We start from the raw sequence: 18,902 nt of genomic DNA on the forward strand, positions 1-18,902 counted from the left end.
CAGAGTTTACGTCTGGAAAAAAATTATGTGACGAGTATTTTAACTTAACAGTTTGACCCACATCCCGTCTGTTATCATTGAGGAGGCGGGGTTTATGACCTATACTGCAGCCAGTCAGTAGGGGGAGCTCTAAAAATAAAAGCTTCACTCCACAAGGGACCTTGTCCCGTCCATTATTTTTACAGTCTATGTCATAAAACCCCAACATAATGTTGCCGCCGTGGAAGGTCCCTACATAATGGTCCCATCGTGTGAGGTCCCTACACTAATGAGTCAACTACCAATCACCGTCTGGTTGTGTTGGATTCCTGAGTGACCCTTCTACCACTTGTCACCATGCTGTCAACACCCTTCCTTGATAATAATAAGTTCAGTGTCCAATCTTAGTTTTACAGTATGGGCTTGGTCGAGGAATTTTTCAGTGAATCAACTCCACTTAAACAGAATATATCCAATAATTCATTGATTGATCACACTAATGCAAAAGTTGCATTATTGCAGACTAGTTTATCGAACTCTAAAACAACTAAAGATCCATCCTAAAAGAAGTCTGCCAAACCATATTTGTTTACCAAAATACCATTTTGGGTGTGTCTACCAGAAATCTCAGTCATACAAACTCTGAAGTCTGACCCATTGACCCGTGATTTCCATGCTGCATAAGCTAGTTTTGTATGTTCCACAACATGTTACCTTTTACAAGGTTTCTGCTTACATAGTTTAAATAAATGGAGTATTTTTTCTTTATCTGTCAAAATGGCTTGTATGTGGATTCCCCTTGATACTGATGCAGAAGTCAACCTTTTCCAAAGGAACATTTAATTATATTGAGAAGGTCATTTTGATCTAGGATATCCAGGGGCAGATGGTATTTCTTCCTGTAAAACTAACAGAGAAAAACTTGATACGAAGCAAATATTATGCTAAAGACAAAGCTTTAAAACTATCAACAAGTGGGCATTGTTTGTATTGGCAATGTGTTACTTTTTGGATGTTTTGAAGGAGTGCCCTGTGAGTCAAACCAAAAGAGCTTGAATTGTGACCTTTGGGCTACTCAGAGTTTTGACACATGTCACTGCACTGTGTACCTAAACTGCCCAGAAACATAAGCAGTCTTCCTGTACCCATGTGGCAGTGAACCTTTTATTCTAAGCTTTAACATACCAGAGTTATTATGTCAGGGTGTTGGCAAATGACTAAAGCATCACTGCTTTTCAAAATAGAATTATTTATAGTTTTTGTGATGCAGGCTATTGATAGCAGAGGATGTAAAGAGTGAGTGTTAATTACCCCGCCATTTTAAGACTATTAAAGAAGCTTGTAATAAGTTTAGTGTGACATGCCAGTACATGTGCTCCATTATGACAGCAGAGTTCACACATGCTCTCATGCACTATTTTAAGGTGTAGTCTGTTGAGCTGCCTGCAGTTGGTCAAAAAGCAGTTTGAAGACTACACATTGTATTCTGGGAATTCATACATTTATTGAAAAATTTCTGAGATCATATGAAAAAAAAGATTAATTGATTCACCTGAATAATCTTAAACAATAGATTTTTAAATTAATCAATAGATTAATTTAATTTTTAAATTAATCTATTGATTAATCTCTTGATTATTTTTCTTTTGAAACACGATTGCGTGTTCATTAGTCTCATAGACAATAAATTAGTGGCGACAAGATCGACATTGTGTTCCACATTTCATATAATTTTCCACCAATTCAATACGCCTCTTGGGATAATTGACATCGCTCTTTGGTACTCTCAGCCAATGAGCAAAGGCCAGGGCGGGTCCTTCTGTACTGTAATCAATTCTGTGATCAACTCGACAGCATGTGTCCGCCTGTTGTACGCTGTACTGTGTTCACTTCCACCGAGCGCGGACCTGCTGAGGTAAGGCGGTCGGTGTGTTAATCTCTTCATTTAAAGTGCGAAAACTCAGAGGAGACTAAGCAGTGACATGGGGGAGAGATTTGTGGTTGTCCCGGTTGACGGAGGTGTTGGGGTCGCAAGAGAAGGGGAGTATTTGGACGGACCTGTCGCTGACCCGGCACCGGACCCCGGCGGTGGCAGCAGCAACAGCACTGGCACGATTGAGGAAAAGGAGGCAGGGGAGGACTCCGCGGTCGAGCCTCAGGACCCAAACGCTGTGGTACCTATTCTGGAGTACAACAGAGAGCCAAACAAATATGGTAAGACAGTGGCCCGTTACAAATACCGAGACATCTTATCTTGTGCATCTGCAAGAGGATTAACCGTCGCATTTTACTATCCGTCTGTCTACGCTTCTGTTACATAAAGAAGCCGGGGCATCAAAACGTTACCTCAAAACCTAACCTGTCACCCAAACCGAGCGTTAATGAGTCATTGTTTACGCCTGTGGATGTCAACTACAGCCAACTTAAATCCACTAGCACTTTAATTTAGGACTTACCCTATACAAACGATGCTGTCGGACCTTTCTGCTAGCTTAAAACGCTTCTTTTTGTTAAAACAGATTATTACCATTGCATCATTTTGAAACGCCTTCAGGGGTGTCAAACTCCTGGAGGGCCGGCTTCCTCAGACCATTAGATGTCTCCCTACTTGGACGCAGCTGAATCCAATGAGTAACTCGTTATCAGGCTTCTGCAGAGCTTAATGACAACACATTGGTTTAAAGCAGATGTGTTAGAGCAGGGAGACATCTAAAAGTCTGAGGAAGCCGGCCCTCGAGGACTGGAGTTTGACACCTGTGGCCTATGAGGTGGTTTCCGAAGTGAGACCTCAAGAGAGGTTCACCAGATGCCCTCCCCCCAAAGAAATAATACAAATTTGAAATTGTATATTTTACCCGTTAAGTGATAAGAAATAAAATGTATTTGTGCTTAGTTTGAACAAGACAGCAACAATTTAGATGTCTGCTGCTTTTTACACATAAAGATTCACACACCTGTGTCTATTTATTTTGTATTGTATGTACACCCAGTGTTAAGTCTGGGCAAGGAAATTACTTTTATTCTCCTAGTCTAGTCTTATATTAAATAGTACAACTGAATTTTATAGTTTCAAGGCTATATTCTTTCATTTGTCTTGTTCTTATGTGATACTTGTCTGTATAGGCCTGTGAGTGCATGTTTGTGTGTTACATTATTTACTTTGAACACTTTAAAGGACATTGTGGGTCCCCAGTCTCTGCCACCTTTGTTTAGGGGGGTCTTGATTGTAAAAGTTTGTCTTCTGAGAATACAAGAATGCAGTCTATTTACTCTTTTCTAACTAGAAATAACAATCATTACGTTCAGATTTTTTTTTTTTTATCCTAAAGGTGTAAGCAAAATCAAGTGTTAGTTTTCTTTTCAATCAATCAGGGTTGTGATATGACTGTAGGTTTTGGACTCTTTTGAAATAATGGAGATTACTCAATTTGAACAATAGAATATATAAAAAGTGAAGAGAAAGTTGCTTAAATGCAGGGTCGGCAATTTACAAAAATAAGCATGATTTTGAAAATAGCATCCTCTCCGTTCTCACTATTCACCCACCCCCTCCCCTCTTTGCTCTCTCAAAAGTCGCGCCCCTCACTTACATGTACTAGTGCCATTGGTCCAGAGGCGGATTTCAGCTCATGCTTTGAGTGTGGGCTCGTGCATGTATGGGGTAGAGAGGCTTGATTGGTTTATGAAACAATGAACCGCCGATTTGACATTGGTCAAAGTTTTTACTGGCTTACAGCTGCTACAGATCATGGATTGTTTAATGTCTGATTAATTTAAGACATGATTTTTCTACGGTATTTTTACAGTTACAGTGTTATCGTATTGTCTATGTTGCTCATTCTGAGACATCATATAGCTAAAGTCTCTATTTTCAAGCAGTTTCGACCAGTTGCTCACAAACAAGGTGCTTCTATATCAACCGTATGAGGTGTGAAAAAGTGCTGGAATAATTGCCTGCTGGCACACAGGCCAGGCCATAGACATAATATAAGTAGATGCCTCATTACTTGCTGGAACGCATGAAACGTTGCAGCCATATTGGATGGGTCTCTTCGCTCTACGCTAGCACCAGTCTATAGGAATCAATGGAGAGTGAGTCACTATGTCGGTATTGGTGAATACTTGTGAATATTGTTGTCCCGTATTTATCACGTTTTACAGGAGTGTGACTAAGAGAATATACAAGTCAGTCAATAATCTGAATAATAATATGGTCAGTCAGTATTAAGATTACAGATATGTTTGAATCGTTACCAAAAGCATTTTTGTGTACAATAAGATAAAACAAAATTAAGGCCACAGGCTGGGGCCCACAACCTCACGATACGATTCATATCACGATACAGAGGCCACTATACCATACGTTACGCATTAGTTTAGGATCATGACCATGTCCTACAAAGAATTTCCCTTAACAGCTGTTTTTTTTTGTTAAGAATAACAGCAGATACATAGAATTAAAGATCCTACAACTTAAAATTCATACATTTATGCCCTTGGAGATACTAAAAGTAAACCAAAATATTCAGTTTATAATGCCAGAGCTATTAACAAATACAATATACATACAATATTCTTTCATTTTAATTAAAATATTCCTCCCTGTTGTGTTTTTTGTATGATGTGTCATATTCTGGTTTCACTTGACTATGAGAAGAATCTCTTTTTGATTTACATTTGTAAACTACTGAAGCAGCCTAGATACTGTACTGAACAAACGAATGGAGTTACACAGTGTGACTCACTAAACAGTAGATTTTCTGTTTGGTGAGTTCATTTCAGTGAGCTATCTGACCCAGAGTGATTAATTGTTTTGCCATGAAGTCATTAAAACTTTGAGCGTGTTTTAATGAAGCTGCAGGTATCTGCTCCTCTCTCTGCTGGTCTGACACACCAACAGATACTCACACACAGACACACAGGCGCTTTTAACTTTCAGTTTATCAGCACACAGCTCATCTGTGAGCCATACGACCGAGTTGGGAACGTGTGATCTGGTCAAACAGTCGGCTTTTCTCCGTTCACTCTCATTCTGCAGCTAACATAGCAATAGCAACATCCTCTCACAGTCTCTGTAGTCTCAGTCTGTGAGTGCGCTGAATGCACGCGCAGCAGGAGCAGACAAAGATACATGTCTAGTAATGAGCTGGCTGGTTATATGAAGGGTCTAATGTTGATAAAGCTAAATCAAGAGAGAGCTTGTTTTGTGGAATAATAATTTATTATTCTCTGATGGATTTTAGTTTTTAGTCTGTAATGTTAATGGGGATCAGAGAGCAAGGGGCTCTGGGAACTACCTATTTAATAAATAAAGGCAAGCAAATATATATTTTAAATTTCTCAATTTCCTGATCTGATAAAATGATTGAATCTTAAATCTGTAATAGATTAAACAGAATGCTTTCTCAATTAAATGTACAGTAACAGAGGTGTAGGTGACAGAAAAACACTATTTGTTATTTCAGCCATTAAAACATGTTTGGCCTGTATTTTTCATCTACCTGCCACCTTGGCTGGTGAATCAAAAAGTTAATTTGGGACCCTGTCAGTAATATGGTGAGCATCAGCAGCTGTAGAACAGAGGTGGTTGGTTGTAACAAGCAGGCGTTTCCATGGTAGCTGCAAAGACTACAAGCAGGTTGGTAGCCCTGTTCACCCAAACAAGTTTAAGAGCAAAAGAGATTACGAGATGCATAGATGTTTTCATTAAGAATTAAAGGCATCTTTTTTTAGTCTCATTTTGTACAAAAAAATCGTGAAAGAATCGTATCGCAAACCCAGTATCGTGAATCGCATTGTGAGTTAAGTGAATTGTTACATCCCAAGTAGCGAGCCTATCTGTTGTTGCTAACTTCTTCATGGACATTGTTCGTGTTGCTGCTGTGTTTTTACCTTGTTTTTGTGAATCTTGGATTAATCATGTCTAACTCCAGACTGCTTTGTGTTTGTAAAAATTCAAAAATATTTCCTTAAGCTTTGCTTCCAGTTTAGCTCACGGAGTTTCTCATCTTCTTCCATGCTTGTTTGTTTTGATTTGGAACGTGCTGTGCTGATTTTGCGTCTATTACGCCCTACTGGCTTTAATGGGAACTGCGTCTTTTCAAATGGCCTTCACAGCTCTGCAGCTGTATCAGTACTGTAAAATCTGCATCAATACACGTAATTGCAAGGAACACATGATATATTTCCATATCGGTTTTTTGAGCACAGGCCTAAGTTCAATGCCTCATGTTGTTACAAAGAATATTTAAGATAGATAGATAGATAGATAGATACTATTGATCCCAAGGGAAATTCAATGTTGTGTGCCATTATAACTTTACTGTAAATTTGTGGCTTGATATAGAGAACACAAACTTTGTTTACATAAGTACTAGGGATGCCCTGATAGCGATACCAGTATTTGGCATCGGTCTGATACTGTATTTATACTTTATTTATTTATGTGTGCTTATTTGTATTTTATCATCTTAAAAACTAGTTATGACTCCATTTCAGTGGCGTTAATAAGTACTCGTTATGGTACTTGGTATCAGTGAGTACCAATTTTAAGTACTTGTACTCGGTTTACAAAAAAGTGATATCGGTGCATCTCTAATGAGTACCTCTGCCTAGAGAGAAGCACAAAAGTGAAGCCAACACAGAGCTGCAGAATCACCATGATGTCTTCCACATTATATCCTTATCTGTCACATAGGGACAGGCTGGTGCCTGTCTAATCAGTTTTCATGCACTGATTAAATTTCATTCTCATACAGATTGAGTTACCATGAAGAAGAAGAAGATAGGTGTGAGCATGCACCTTTAGTTTTCTCTCAGGCAGACAATAATAGAGTGCAATGTGCACCAGCTTTTATCAGCAAAAATTTGAATATCCTCTGAGTATTAATGACATGTTATGTTGTAGAAACATACTAAAATGTGTGGTGGCACAATGGGAAAAAATGTAATTTTCTCATGATGAGAAAAATAAAGCAGACTTTTCATTTGGGTTCGATAACAATTGATAGAAATGAAGTGGCAACCTCCAGTCTTAAATCCCGCCTTAGCAACAGCTTTAAGGTTGACTGAAAGTAGGCCTGAGCGATGAGACTAAAAATAGTTTCACTATAAAAGAATACATATAGGTTGATATCGATAATTATCGCGGTAAATTATTGTTTTTTAAAAAATTAAAAGCTGATTTTTCCTCCTGAGTGAAAGTTGCCAAAACCGATGGTTAATTATGCTTTCATTATTCACTATTGTCAAACTATAATTATACGGGTTCCTTTCACCATCAGTGCACGGAGCCGGACGCACTGATATGACCGTTTCCTGCTGGCTAGTAACACTTAACCTACTGGCCTGCTAAGTGAGTCCACACCATAAATTGTTTATATTATTTACACAGTTAACAGAGCATTTTACCTTGTTATAAAATATGGACCATTAATTTTTGGATTTATTTGCTTTACTTTTCAATTTCCGCAGTTCCCTGTGTGACTGCTGTCTTGGTAATGCAATCGATACACAACTGATAGAAAGGAACTTCTCCTTGTGTTGTTGTTATTATTTATTTGCGCTGCTAATTTTAATTAATGGGTGTGAAATTGATAAATTGATGTTAAGATATTGAGGCTCTCTTTCGATTTACAAGGTACACCACTTTTCCAAAGACCATGTAACAGCAGCCTCCTCGACATTTATTTTATTGTTCTAGGAGTTAAACCTATTATTAGCCACAACCAGTCTGCAATAAGTGGGGCAGTTTTAACCCTTAGAGTCCTGAGCCTATTTTTGCTGTTTTTGAATACTTTTCATTTTGTCTTCATGTACTACATTACAAAATGTTTACCATGCCCATGTTTGCTATCATTTTTATTCAGCACAACATTTCCTATATGATTTGACTATTATTTTTTTAACTTTGACATACTGTATCAACACATTTTGCCAAAAAAAACATAAAAAACATAAAATCCGATCTGAAAAATCACATTAATTTTTGCAATAAACAACACAAACATGCTTAGGGAAGCATTTGAAATCTTGAAAATGTATATACAGGTTGCAAAGGTGAACATACAAAAGTAAAATTCAGAAAAAAATAACAATATGCAATTATTTACAAATAAGAGCAGGTGTCCCCGCCCCTCCCTTTTTAGTAATGAAACTTTGAAATCGTTTGTGTACAACATTTGACAGAGCCACAACAAAGTTATGACTTCCCAGAGTTCCATATAGTACAAATGTAAAATACAAAAAAAAAAAAAAAATCGCGAATATATCACTTACTTACTTCCTCTGTGTCCCTCTCTCTGCTTGCAAAGTCCCGCAAAATTTTCCCGTGGTTGACTTCAGATCATATGCATCTATGCTGTAAAAGACAGCCAGCACATTCTGGCTTTTTAAAAAAAAATCATTTTATGATATAATGTGAAATGACGAAGACAGACTGTCACACACACACACACACACACACACACACACACACACACAGCGTCTGTGCCATCCCGTATTAGATATGGAAACGCTGGTAACTATAGGATTTTTAAAAAAAACTTTAAACGATCATATCTCCTGTTTTACTTGGTCTATTGATATCAAACAAAAACTAGGAAAAACTTTGAAGCCCACATTGCTCTATGTGCCCTCTAGGCTGTGCAGTTACATAATAAGGTGGTCACGTGATTTGATCACGCCGGCGTGATTGTCGGTTTCTAAGGGTTAAATCAAAGTATTTTATCATGGTTCGATTACATTACAATTTTGGGTTATCTCTATAATGAAAACAAGTTAATTGAGAGTATTCACTTTTGTATTGATATACATCTCCAGTCATGTGTGTCAGTATTTTGGCCTCTTGTTACTTACTTTCTAATTGTGACAACTTTCAAAAAGTAACCAGTTGTGGACGACAAAGTCGTAAACCCTATTTTTACTTTGGGTTAAATGAAATATGTTTCCAGATTTGTTTCCTGGATAACGAACAGTCAGATCTTGCTTGATAGGGGCACCAATACTAATACATTTACAGCTTGTGATTATATCTACCAAAAAGCTTAATACAATGCCAGCAAGACTACTTCAGAAAGTGTACAGGTGAGTCAGATCACATTGAAATCATGCATTACCTTGCAATTTTTCTTGTCACAATAATCTGTCCAGATAGATATTTCCATTAGATGGTTAAAATGGTGTCTTTGTACAGTTGCTAGTTTTCTGAAATGAATAGAAAGAGAATTACAATATATTTTTAAACAGTTTGTTGTCAAGAAGAGGATTAACCCGGAAGCTCAATCACAAGACAATGTGTGACTCTCTCAATTGCTAGGGAGGGCCTTTATTGTGCCCTTATAGAAATATAATGTGACACCAATACTTTTTATTATTTTTTATAGTATAGCTGAACTGGGAAATAAAGATACCCTTGTCATTCAGGTTGCAACACAAACTTGAAGGGGATTAGGAAACATGTATTGAAAGAGGAAGTGTTGGTCATAAATAGGCTGTCGAAATGATAGTACAGACATGCTCTTAAGGCATTCAGGTAAAAAAATGTCCCCTTCCCTTGTTCCTTGTTCAGTCAGTGTGATGCAAAGACCAATCTTTAAGTAAATAGGAGTAATGTAAACAATGTATTGGGTATGTTCTCTGTAAACACTGTCTTCCCAAAACATGAAAGAATATTGTGTTAGTAATAAACATAAAAAGGTTTCTGGGTGCAACAGTGGGCAGATCCTGCCACTTGTTGTGGATATGCAGCGTCTCAAGGATTATATTTGGATTTATGAGAGATTAACCAGACAGGTAGAGATGAGGTTGGGAAATGGTCGCCAAAAAATTGTCTGATTTAAGCTTGATGCATCAGAATGCAGGGAGTTGATCTTTCTCTCATACACTAGTTGAGAAACACAGAGGCCTGTTTCTTCACAGCAGAGCAGGCTTTGTACTCATACTACGTGTTGCAGCAAAGGCACTTTGGAAGTGGCTTAAGGTGAGAAGTCTAATCTACATTCAGTTAATTAAACAACACTAAATAAACACTAAATAGTAAATAGTTTGAATATTTAGTTTGAAGAGAAGTGAACAGGTTACAAGTTTTGCTAAAAAAACAAAACACAATTCCCTAGTTGATTTTGTATAAAGATTTTCTAAAATGTTGTACTCAGACTTATTTTCATTGAATTATTTAGAGTAACGTTTGCACCAGTGTTATCTCAGCTATTACAGATAAGTTAATTAAGATAAGCTACAGACGTTAACGTAAGTTTAACTAGAGCCCTTTGGACAACAGCTAAAAATGATGTACGATCCCCAAAGCACAAAAACTACAATAAAAAAGGCCAATGAACTCCCAGCAAACACAGTGACATGATAAACAACGCAGCTAGGAGCTAACATTAGCCATATGTTTGAAATGTTAAAGATAACTTAATATTTCTTTCCAGCAAAGTGAAAATATGTTGTGCCTCAAATATAATGTTGACTTACCTTAGAACAGATGTAGACATCCTTGTTAATTTTATTCACGTTAAGTTTTTGTTGTGGTCTAACGCACAACTTCCAATCCAAAGAAGACACTTTTCTCAGTTGAGATGTGGCTTAGGAAAGGGTTAAAAATACACCCCTTCGCCCAACCTCTTAGGATACCTTGTGTCAGAGTTGCATGTACCCTATGAACACGTTTGACCATTTTTTAAACTTAAAATCACTGAAAAAAATCCCAAAACCGAACAAACAAGGACTTTCTACAATACATTTCAATGGACAATGTAATGGCTATACGCACTGTGATTGGCTCATTGTGTTTGAGGGTGGGGCTTAGCCATAGGTCAATTGGGAGATGATGATGGGTTCTATGGACATGCAGTGACTGAGCCATCTACAATCACTTACTCTGTTTGGCGCTGACTGTTGATCCCTGCCCAGACTGTTGCACCTCCTCCACCAAAGCGAACCCTGGGGACCATGTTGAACTTGCCGCATCACTCAACTTGCCAACGCTGACAACCATCATTTCTGTGCAAGGTGACCAGACACTCATCAGTGAACAGGACGGTAGGCCAGTGCTGCATTGTCCCGGTCACATTGCGCCTACTGCAAACGGTTGCAGTGGTTTCTTGGTGTCAGTGGAGTCACCTCTAACGGCGTCTGGCATTCAAGCCAAAGTGGTGAAGTCGGTTGTGAATGCTTTATTTGGAAACCCTAGTACCCCTCACTTCTCGTAAACAGGCCTGCAGCTGTGTGGCAATAGCATAGCAGTGTCTGAGTGCATAGGTCCTTAGGTAATGGTCATCATTGCGGTCAATCCCTCTTGGTGCTCCACTCCTGGGTCTGTCACGAACACTGCCAGTAGTTCTGTCTTGCTTGCAAGTATGCTGATGAAATTTGAGACACACCAAGTTCACAAGCAACATCTGACTGCCTGCAACTGAGCTGAAGGCGCGCTGTGGCCAGGTGGCGCTGCTCGTTCAATAAGTGATGTTGTGTGTTCATGGCTGCTTAAATGATGGACTGAGAAATAATTACTGACAATACCAGCTATTTATCCCCCAGAATGTTAAAATTGATGCCACATTGAAAAGGGTTGTCTTTTTGTATTTTTTGATGTTGGCCCCAATATGTAAGGCGCACTGTACACAGTGAGACCATAACGTGGAAAACACAGAATGAACACCTCATTGCTTTTGTCTCACCCTAATACAATTGCTTCCCTATCCCAAAAATTACTGAAGTGAAACAAACACCTTATGTATGAAACCCACTTTGGACCTCACAATATCACCAACTTATTGTGAGTTTTGTATTTGTATATGTTTGGTTGTGTTTTTAAGTGAGAGCATGTGGTTGTTGTTGTCATTCATATTTTAAAATATCTATTGAGGATAATTCAGAGAACACAAGTGAGGCATAAAGTTTCATGGTGATACACAATCCTCTCCACACACTAATATGTTTGCATGCATGTCTGTCTCTGCATTCATGTTTTAAAGGCATTCACCTTGGGATATCATGTGCTGCCCTCTGCTTTTTTTGGAGCCCAGCAGTCTGCACATGGACACCAACTGTGCTGTGGCGTGCGCTATGGCTACTGCTGCTCTGAGTCCCGTGTGACCTCCCATTGCGCTTCCTCCCATGCCGTTGCTGCGTGGGATGTTTGTTCCAGTTGCTACTTATTTACATGTCACACTCAGACGAAGGTGTCTTTCATTGCTTGTTCAGACAGAAGGGTTTTCACAGAAGTTTCCTCCTTTCTTTCTAAATATACTGAACCGTACATACAGTATAGCTTCGCCAAATCATTCAAAGAAGCCCTTTTTATTACATCTTTAATTGGAAAATTCTTTTTCAAGGTGTTTATGTGCCCTTCCTTCAAGGTCATGTAATTTTAACCTTTCTTTTTTTTTTTACTTTTATTTTCTTTATTTTACTTATTAATGCAAGAAAAAGGAAAAGAAACTTACAATATGAACACGAGAGACAATTACAATTGACAACTGCAATTACAGAGGTACTCCGTGTGTGTGTGGACGTGCGTGTGTATTTCATAGGCTCTATGGTGAAGGCTATGGAGATTCTTAATGGCAAATCAGAGTGGGAAGAAAGAGGAAAAGAAATACAAAGCCACACAAAAAATAAATAATGATAATAATTAGAGATGCACCCATACCACTTTTTTTGCAAACCGAGTACAAGTTACTTACATGTAGGTACTCACCGATACTGAGTACTGTTACAAGTACATATTAATGCCACTGAAATGGAGGCATAACATAGTTTACAGGCACACAGACAGACAGACACTCACAAGCAGGCACACAGAAATAAACATAGATACTTTACCTCAGATCGAGTACGGTAGCAAACACGGTGTCTGTGAAAAGACAGGACTTAACGACAATTTCAACCAAAATCTTAAAAAGTGTATCTGGAGAAAATTAATGTACTGTATAATGAAAAGGGGAACACTTTCCTCTTACCTCTGTTTACTTTTTCATAAAAGTAAAGGTAATTCAGGCCCAGTATCCCTGTATCAATAATGATAACAGAAATAATTCCCTATAAACTAAAAGTCACTACACAAGAGTAGACATTGAACAGACTCGGTGGGGGGAAGAAAAAAAAAATCCACAGAAGGTTCTCTCCATTTAGAGTTACTATTCATGTTTTTTTCCAACTGTGAGCAGCAAGCTTAAGGCTTAGTAAGCAAATGCTGTGATTCTGAATCATGCCTATACTAATAAAATAAAGCCAGACAAGACTTTGTGGAAAAAAAGAAGATGATATTGTGCTCACCAGTACATTAGCCTTGCAAAAAAAGCGTCCCTTTAAAATATAGTAGTTTTCATTTTTTTCCCCGCTGATAGTAGTAGTCATTTCAATTGTGGGAATAGAACATTTTGTTGAGGCATGTGTGTTAGTTGGACTTAATAATAAACAAAAGTTTTCAAGTAGGCAAAACTTTCCATATACTGTTAGTAAAACAAAGCAACTGGATGTGTCATCAAAGATATTGATACTTTACCCATCCCAGTTAACTGAATTTTGAGAGAAGATAAAGGTACAGTAGAAGTTCCTTATTAGTGGCGTTGGTGGATATCATATGTCACAAATGTGTAGGGAGACGTTTGAGTATCAAGTTCTGCCTGTTCTGTATGAGGAGCCTAAGGATAACTTCTTTAACCCCACCCCTGTCACCAGCAGCCTAAATGAATGCAGTACAGTCAAAGGCCAGAGACGTAACTGATCCAGTCAAAGCTTGTATCAATGCTTGTGTCTCTCCTGACTTGACATTAGCTCTCTGTCTTAAAAGGAACTAGCTGAAGTAAACTTAAGACTTTCCTTATTGTATTAACATCCAGATACCTGAGAAAGAGAAAACAAAAAACATCATAACACAAAAACTGAGAAATGTTTCCATACTATCACTCTTATTTAAAAGCACAAGGGTTCCTGCAAGTGTAAACAAAATTATGTATGCTCCCTTTGTGTCGAAATGAAACCTAGTTGAAAAACCCTGCCTATGCCTGAATATTGAAAACAAAAAACTGTTGTTTGAAGAGTAAAAGTAATATGCTGTAAGGTTTCTTACTTAATCTTTAAGTCACACCTGACCCACCAATGGCTTTGTTGATGCAGGTGAAATGACATAGTCAAGATAACATATAAATTGATAGTAGTTATCGATAGGTTTTCCTATATGGATTTAATTACAAAACTACAGTTTAAAAACAATATTTACTGAAAAGAAGTGAATTAGAAGATAGCAGGAAAATACCTTAAACTCTATAGAAAAGAAAGTGTCATCTGAGCCTGTTGGATCAAACACAAGGTTAAATGGATGACCGGCAGGCAACTGTGCTGTTACCTGAGATGGTTGAGGCATGGCTCTCCATGTTTGTACTTATTTCATTACAGTATTCAAAACTACCTCAAACCAAAACTGTGATGTCTCTTTAAACACACATCATGTAAAATCTGCAGCTAGGGGGCTCTCAATCAAACCAATAACAAAAGATGATGTTGAGGCTCGCAGGGTAATATGGGAGATAACAAACACACTCTTTTTAATTTATACGAATGGAAGAAATCGATCTGTGAAACACAATAGCCCCGTTTCCACACAGCAGTCCGGTACGGACAGTTGGTTTGGTTTGGTTCGATTAAGCCTGCTCCAGTTTGCGTTTCCACAGCCACCCGTGCCCTATTTGGTAGGCGGCGCGTAAGCCGGATGTCGATAGCCGCTATGTAAATAGCATCACATGTTAGCAGCTAACCGCTAACAGCTATACAGGTATAATTTCATGACAACAGCACATACAGCAACAGAATGGCAACTTTCAGTACCTAGGGTATTCAGCGGTCTTTGATGTAACCTCCAGTGTTTTCTTACAACAATCCACTCTAATTTATAAAATAAACCTATAAAATTACGGAATTCTCTGGCTTTGATAACTTTTGGAAATATTTGAGGTCATGTAAGTACTCAACTAAAAATATATATAAAATGGGTTTAGTCATTTTTTTAAGGAAGTTAGATTTTTTTATGTCAACATTAGCATGTAATTCTACATGCTGTACCCACCTATACTACTGTGGATAACAGATTGTGGCTAGTTTGCCATAGAAATTATGTATTGTAAAAGTCTAGGGTTTGCATACAACTAGGCTGGGCCTGGTTATAATTTCCTTTGCTGATTAATATAGACAAGTCATTATAGATTAAAGCACTTAAAGCTCATTAGGAAAGTCTGACTGAATATACTGGCTGCCAGTGTTCCCTGTTTATTTAGTGCTTGAAAGCAATATTACATTTCCATTTTCCCGGTAGCACCTGGTTACACAGGCTTCTTTAGATATTGCAAGATTTAAGTGATTAGAGTTATTTGGCTGATTTGTTTAAGCCTGTTAAAAGATGTTTACCCATTTATTTAAAAAAGTAGTATTTCTTTCAGTAGCACAACGGGTTTAATAAAGTATGACTTTGTGAAGTTGGATTATGGTACTTTAATGACCGTGGTTACTAAATGTCCCCTGTCTTTTTACCCATACTACCATTCTCTCTTTTTTTTTTTTAGGACATATTTTTTTGGTTATAATAAAACCCCTTTTAAATTATAACTGTTCTTTTATTTTTTTATAGTGAAGTTTGTCTACATGACCAAGGTTGTACCACCTGATCAAATGGGGTTATCGACCATGAGCTGTCTGATGAGAGAAAAATGGCAAAAATGAAATGCCAGTTAATGAGTCAATACACCTTTTTTTTTTTTTTTCTAATCATGCTGTTAACAAGATTTATGACGTAAATAGATTCAGACTGTTAATTTGAACTATTTTCAAATTAAGATTATAGATTATAGGATTGTTTATAAAAGTTTTGAACAATCCGATAATCTAATTTAAACTAATTTTGGTTATAATTTTAAATGACAAGTTTGAGCAAAATATTTGACATAACACCACTGAGTTTATGTTTTCCAAAAGACACAGACCTGAAATGAATGTAAAATTATTGTTATTATACTATTTAAGATCTTGCTGTAAAGTTTGATTTAAAAAAATAAATAAAAGCATACAGTATGTCTGCATGACCATGAGATTTTGTGTTGAAATCCCCATGAAATGATTTAAAATAAAGGAAGTGATCTGGAATTTTTTTTTTCTTTTTCTCATCCCCCATGACCTCTCGCAAACGCCATTCACTGCTGTTTTAAGAACAAGGGGAAGTTGTACAATGGAAATGCCATGTGACAAAACTAAGACCCAAATCCACATGACTTTGACAATTTTTGTGTTCTGCTTTGTTCGCCAACATTGACAATTATGCAATTTTTGTTGTTTTTGAGTTATACACTGTCATTCATTTTATTGATACAATGGCAGTAATTGATTACACCACCAGATGGCACTATTAGCTATTGCTGAGGAGTTTGTGCATTGCTTACAGTTCTTCAGCTGAACATTTTATGTCAGAGACTAATAGATTTTACGTGCTTTGCTTCCTTTGTTGCTGTCAGTGTATATACAGTGTGCTTCACCCTGGATCTGCAGATCAAGAAGACAAGTATCTATGCACTAAAACAGTCAAGATCAACAATTTGCAACAAAACACCTACACATTTGTCTTCTTTTAGACATGCCAATAAATGTGGGAGTACAGTTTGATAATGGGTTATGCTTTCAGATAACTGGCATATTAATTGACTCCGCTCCATGCCCTGATTTTTGCCCTTGGGCTGTTTGTTGTATTTATCTTAAATCCAATCTCCTCTTATCTTACCCTGCAGAATCAATCAATACTTCTACTTTTAGAATAGAAATCTAAGGCTATTAAGAATTTCAGCTCACTAGAACTTTGGGGTTGAAATTCATCACCCTTTTTGTGGAGCAGATAAGCAGGACTGTGCACGTTTTGAGCTGTACAAAATTAGAATGATCCAATGCCCTTTGTGAAGTACAGTAATACACAGTTTTTTTTATTTTGCTTTTGTAAAATAGTAGGTGCAAAGACATTACAGTAAGTCTCTCTTCATTTGAACATACATGTTGTCCTGCAGAGCTTTTCTCAAGATCCTGCGCAGTCGTGGTCCAGTTTTTCATTTCTATGATGAACTTGAATATCCCTCTGGATCGCTAAAGTATCTATCTATGATCATGAAGCCATCAGCTGTATGATGATGAGCATGGTCTTCTTACCTGATCTTTTGTAATGTTAACGGACAAAGGTTAAGGTCCTTTACCTGCTTTTTGTAAAATGTCTTGAGATAACACCTGTTATGAATTAACGCTATACAAAAATAAACCCGGTCACAGTCACATGCTCAAATGAGTTTGACAGATTCTCTGACAGATGATGCTATTGTATCTCATCTTTTATTGTGATTTAATGGTCTCCCTGTAAAAGAAAGACACAAAACTTGGCATTTGGCATTTTGGCAAACTATCAATCCAGTATTTACCCCAATGGACCCTAATTAGGCCATTAGGTTTAATCAAGTAAACTAACATGAAAAAATAAAGCCAATACAGAAGATTGTTCTGGAAATATGTCTTCATTAACAGCAATCTAGATTCATAATATTTTCTAATTTGATTTGTTAGTTATTGAAGTGTACTAGCCTTAAACCAAACCGCTATTGCGATTATTTTAACAGTTACCATGACAGTTTAGCTTGTTTTGAGGCACATCCCTGTCAGCCTGGTCATTGTGTTTAAGTTACAAAGACTGAATGTTCTAAAGTCAGTTTTTCTCGTTTCTTGATTTTCTGGTAATAATTTCATGTCGCTAATAGTATTAAATGTTTTCATCTTGCAAATGGCCTTGCAAACCGGAAAATAAAAGGATGTAAATTATCAACAACTAATTAGTGCCTTATCTTCAGAACCCAACAGCAAGCAGAAAAGCTAGACGGCAAACTGAAGGGAGGGAACTCTATGGAGATTCAAGCCACTGCACAGACACAAGGGATGCTTTCACTGTGTTCAGACTGAATGTGTCACAATAGATGGATGCTCACTTGCTGTAAGAACAATGTTTGGGAGTGTGGTTAATTCTGGTTACTCGTGGAAAGTTTGAAGTAGGGGACAGGGAAATGCTTTGTTATCTGTTGCTAGCGCCATTGTTGGTTATCTCTAAAAAAAAAAAAAAGTTGTACATTGCAAGATCAGATACATTCTGAAAAGCAATCAGAGACTTGCTAATCATAAACCTGCAAGATATCCTGTCTTTGCAAGTTCTAGTAGTGTGCTTCTAGAACACATTTGGATCAGGGCTCCATACTAGCTTTTTTGCCAACTGTCCTGTAGTGAATCTAATGCCCGCCCAAAGTTGCATCTTTGTGAGCACATTTTGCAGTGTGTCACAAACTGGCTCAAAGTAAGTGACAAAAGAAGCGTATCACTCATAAAGCAAGGTTTAAAGGTAATTGAGTTATTGTTAAACTAAACTTAAAACAATCATAAGTATGTAAATAAGTCAAATCAGTCATGAATGCAATGTATACATGAGTGTAGCAATGTAAAGTGCAAACCAGCTGGTGGAGGCCTGAGAGGAAGAGAGGAGAGACACAAGTTAGAGTGGAAACCAGTTATAAGCAGAGTCCTGATGGACTCAGGTGTACCAAGTTGAATTAATGGCCTTCCTGAGTCCACTCACTGTCTACCAAACTTAGAAGCTAAAGAAATGCAGACAGAGGGCAGGACGTCACAAGTGTATAATTGTGCAATCATTATGCTCCACTTCTCGAAACCTTAAGATGTAAGAGGGTATCAGACAATGGTTCTTTAAACATATTTTTAAGACATCTGGTTCATTGTAAGAATTTCAAAGCAGCTTTTCTTCAAGGTTAGGATTGGGTGTACCCTTGTTTTCCAGTGTTTATATATTGTATATAAGATACTGCATTAGGCATAACAAAGTGAAAATCTGCTAGATT

General features: G+C 37.5%; 1 protein-coding gene across 3 annotated transcripts in view; it reads left to right on the plus strand.

Moving 5' to 3' along the window:
• The first annotated feature begins 1,644 nt into the window (after positions 1 to 1,644).
• Positions 1,645 to 18,902, plus strand: part of slc12a7b (solute carrier family 12 member 7b) — a 71,531-nt gene continuing 54,273 nt past the window's right edge. For 2 of the 3 annotated variants that reach the window (XM_079361117.1, XM_079361120.1), the window contains exon 1: positions 1,645 to 2,193. In XM_079361117.1, coding sequence (XP_079217243.1) covers positions 1,962 to 2,193 — 232 coding nt within the window. In that variant the 5' untranslated portion in view covers positions 1,645 to 1,961. The remainder of the gene's footprint in view (positions 2,194 to 18,902) is intronic. The other variant, XM_079361118.1, reaches the window with a different exon arrangement.

This window comes from Symphodus melops (assembly GCF_947650265.1).
Source record: "Symphodus melops genome assembly, chromosome: 14".
NCBI lineage: Eukaryota > Metazoa > Chordata > Actinopteri > Labriformes > Labridae > Symphodus > Symphodus melops.